The sequence below is a fragment of the Chaetura pelagica genome, unplaced genomic scaffold (genome assembly GCF_000747805.2).
Source record: "Chaetura pelagica isolate M959 unplaced genomic scaffold, ChaPel_1.0 scaffold415, whole genome shotgun sequence".
NCBI lineage: Eukaryota > Metazoa > Chordata > Aves > Apodiformes > Apodidae > Chaetura > Chaetura pelagica.
The window spans coordinates 703,942-707,146 of NW_009953398.1; the positions used below are offsets into that span (position 1 = coordinate 703,942).

The window sequence follows — 3,205 nt, forward strand, 5'->3', positions numbered from 1 at the left end:
GAGATCCCCACAGTCCCACCCTGCCTCCAGCCCTGCCTGACAGCCAGCGCCTGGCACACGGCACAGGCAGCCCCTCCATCCCCACGTCCCCCCCCACAAGCCCCACGGGGTGCCCTGGGGCTCCCACCTGGGCGATGTGGCACTTGAGCTCGGCACGTTCCATCTCCCAGGCAGCCTTGGCCTTGGTGAACTGCTGCTGCAGCTCGCCGGCACCGCGCCGCTCCTCCCGCAGCTCCGTGCACAGTTCCTTCAGGGTCACCTTCATGTCTGCCAGCGTCTTGATGCACTCGTTGGGCTGCTGGGGCATCGGGGGTGAGCAGAAGGAGCCAGGACCCCACACTGGAGGGGACCCAAGGGGTCCCATGGGAGCTGCCCTCTCTGCATCCCAGCCTTTGCCCACCCCCAGGGTGAGGGACAAGAGTGCAGGAGCATCCCCTCCCAGCCATGCACCCTGGGAGGAGCTGCCACCCCATGACACGCAGCATGGTAGGGGCTGATTCTGCCCACCCCCATAGCTCATGGGGACCCTGCTCACCGTGTTGGGGGTCCAGGTGTCCCCGGTGCAAGTCTTGTTGTCTGCCTGCTGCTGTGGGGTGAGCTCCTCCTCCTCCAGCAGCAGGTACAGCTCCTTCATGCTGTTCACCTGCGGGAGACATCACAGCTTGGGTGATGAAGGGACCCAGAGCCAAGGATGGGGGACACCCAAGCAGCCCTGTGTGGGACATGCAGGCAGGAGGGTCAGCCCCAGGGATGCCCAACAGTATGTTCCCTCCTCCATGGCAGCTGAGGTGGGAGCCCTTCAGTCCATAGTACCTCCAAAAAGTCCTCGCCTTCACTGTGCACCATCTTGCCTTGGCGCCAGCGCTTGAGGAACCACTTGAGCTTCATGAAGAGCAGGAGGAAGCTCTGCCTGAACTGCTGAGACTCCTGCACCAGCAGGTTCTTCTCCTGGCTCCAGAACTTCTGCTCCAGCCGCCTCTGCAGGTTCAAGCTCTGCAGCTCGAACTCCCGGCGCAGCAGTGCTTTCTGGTGGTCCTCCTTCAGCTGTGGAGAGGTGAGCAGGCTCCGAGATGGGGGCTGGCAGCAGTGATGTGGTGCCTCTGCCCCAGGGTCTGGGCTGGGCCTGGTGCCAGCCCCGTATTTAACACCCCTGGGGAACTGCAACACACTGGCTGCGTGCTGGGGACAGCAGGGTCACCAAGGCACCAGCATGGGTGGAAGCCCTGCACGGCTGCACACCCATGTGCAAGGAGGGGTGTGCTCAGCCCCCTGTGCCCCTTGAAGATGGGACATCCTGTGTGTAGTCCCAGGTGACACCTGAGAGCCATCAGCCTGGCACAGCCATGGGGACACCCCGTCTTGCAGAGATCAGGGCTGCTGCCCACTCACCTGGCAGATCTTCTGTGAGAAGTTGTCCACCTCATCCTTCCTCAGCTGCCTCTCCTGCGAGAGCTGCTCCTGCAGTCCCCGCAGGCTCTCGTTGGCCTCCGACAGCACCAGTTGCAGCTCCTTCATCTGCAACAGAGCCAGGGAGAGGATGAGGAGGGTGGGCTGTGCCTGGCCACAGCTCCCCGCGTCCCTCCCCAGTTGGGCTCTGCTGCTTCCCTTATCCCTGTCTCTCAGGAGGGGCAGCCCCATCCCCACAGCCCTGTCCCCCATCCCTGCTGGCCGAGGGGACACAGCTCCCTGTCCATGTCACACCTCGGTGGCGTAGGAGTCGTTCTCCTCAGGTCGGCAGGTCTTGTAGCTCCGGGGATGCGCGGGGTCCGTGTCCTTGGCGTGGGGGATGCGGAAGGGGTCGGTGTCCCTAAAATCAGGCTGCTGCATGCGTGGGCAAGTTAATGAGAACAAACCAAAAGAGCGGGAAGAAAAAAAAAGCCAGAAAACAAAACAATGGGTCTCCGAAACAGTAAGGAACTACAAGACAACAAAAAGGATGAGGAGGAGAAGGAGCTTCATCACCGTGGTGGGAGACAATGCGGAAACCAAAAGGAAACACAGGATGAGGAGACACGTGGCCTGGATTGTTTGGGGAAAGGGGGAAAAAAAGAGAGAAAGAGGGAAAAAATGTGCAAACACCGGTTACGGTGCCATGCAGTGACTGGGGGAGACTGGGACCTGGGGCTGGTGGGATCACATGCAGAAAAATAGGACTCTGAACAAGCGAGTGTGCTCCAGAAAGGGGCTTGTGCCCAGCATAAGCTGGGCCTCTTGGAGAAGAGGGGGATGGCAGGACATAAGCTGCTCTCCACTGCCCCAGAGGTGCTCCCTAATGGATGCAGATTTGCCCTGGAGCCTTTGCTTTCCAAATCACCCTGCCTGGGTACTACTGGGGGCTGAGGATTCTTGCACCTGAGATCCCTGAAACCAGGGCTGCTTTTGGGAGGCTTCAGCCTGCTCTCCTGCAACCCAGCTCATCCTCAGTAAGCAAAGAGCTTCCAAGCTGGGAATGTCTGGGCTGAGCTGGAGGAGAGCAGCCAAAAAGTTGGCCCCTGCTAAGGTGGGATCACAGCTGAGAGCCCCCAGGCATGGGCAGGGCAGCCTGTGCTGGGATACACCAGGATGCCCACCATCTCCTGCCCTGGGCACACTCTGTTGGAGCAGAGTCCTACCTTGTCCCCGGTGCCACTGGCATGCAGTGAGGTGTTAGTTTGGGTTTTGCTCTGGAGAGGCAGGGGGGAGGTGACGCTGGGGATTGGGGTTTGCTCTGTTAAAGCGTGAGGAACAGGGCAGCAAATAAAGCGGCAGCTGCTGCGGGGGGACATGGAAAGAAGCCCCTACCTGGAAGTCGGAGGCGTGTTCCTTCTGCAGCCCCTCTTTGGTGGTGTCGTGGCTGCTGGGGCTGGAGAAGGGTAAAGAGTCCGTGTGCTCCTTCAGGCCGCTGGTGAGGTGGTCCACCTTCCTTGTGAAGCAGCCCAGGTCCTGCTGTAGCACACCCAGCCGCATCAGGAGCACGTTCATCAGCTTGGCATCACTGGGGCTCTCTCCACCACTCCCCACCGCCTCGCCCAGCAGCCCCAGCGCACACTCGTTGTCCAAGCAGGCCTTCAGCCCGGAGCTGAACCCGTTGGCATCCGAAATCAAGACGTCGATCGCTTTGTTAACGAGCGCTGCCTGGTCCCGGATGCCCAGCAAGGTCTCCAGGTCCTTGGCCTTGAGCAGCTTGGTGGGACCATCCAGCACCTTCCCACTGCCTGGCTCCCTG

The 3,205-nt window shown here is 60.9% G+C and overlaps 1 protein-coding gene across 1 annotated transcript in view; it reads right to left on the reverse strand.

The window, feature by feature from the left end:
• Window positions 1-3,205, reverse strand: part of SOGA1 (suppressor of glucose, autophagy associated 1) — a 22,565-nt gene that overhangs the window by 11,095 nt on the left and 8,265 nt on the right. The window contains exons 5-10 of the mRNA XM_009998392.1: window positions 2,782-3,162; window positions 1,702-1,821; window positions 1,390-1,515; window positions 814-1,044; window positions 536-643; window positions 128-295 (exon numbers count right to left, since the gene is read on the reverse strand). Of these exons, the coding sequence (XP_009996694.1) occupies window positions 128-295; window positions 536-643; window positions 814-1,044; window positions 1,390-1,515; window positions 1,702-1,821; window positions 2,782-3,162 (1,134 nt within the window). The remainder of the gene's footprint in view (window positions 1-127; window positions 296-535; window positions 644-813; window positions 1,045-1,389; window positions 1,516-1,701; window positions 1,822-2,781; window positions 3,163-3,205) is intronic.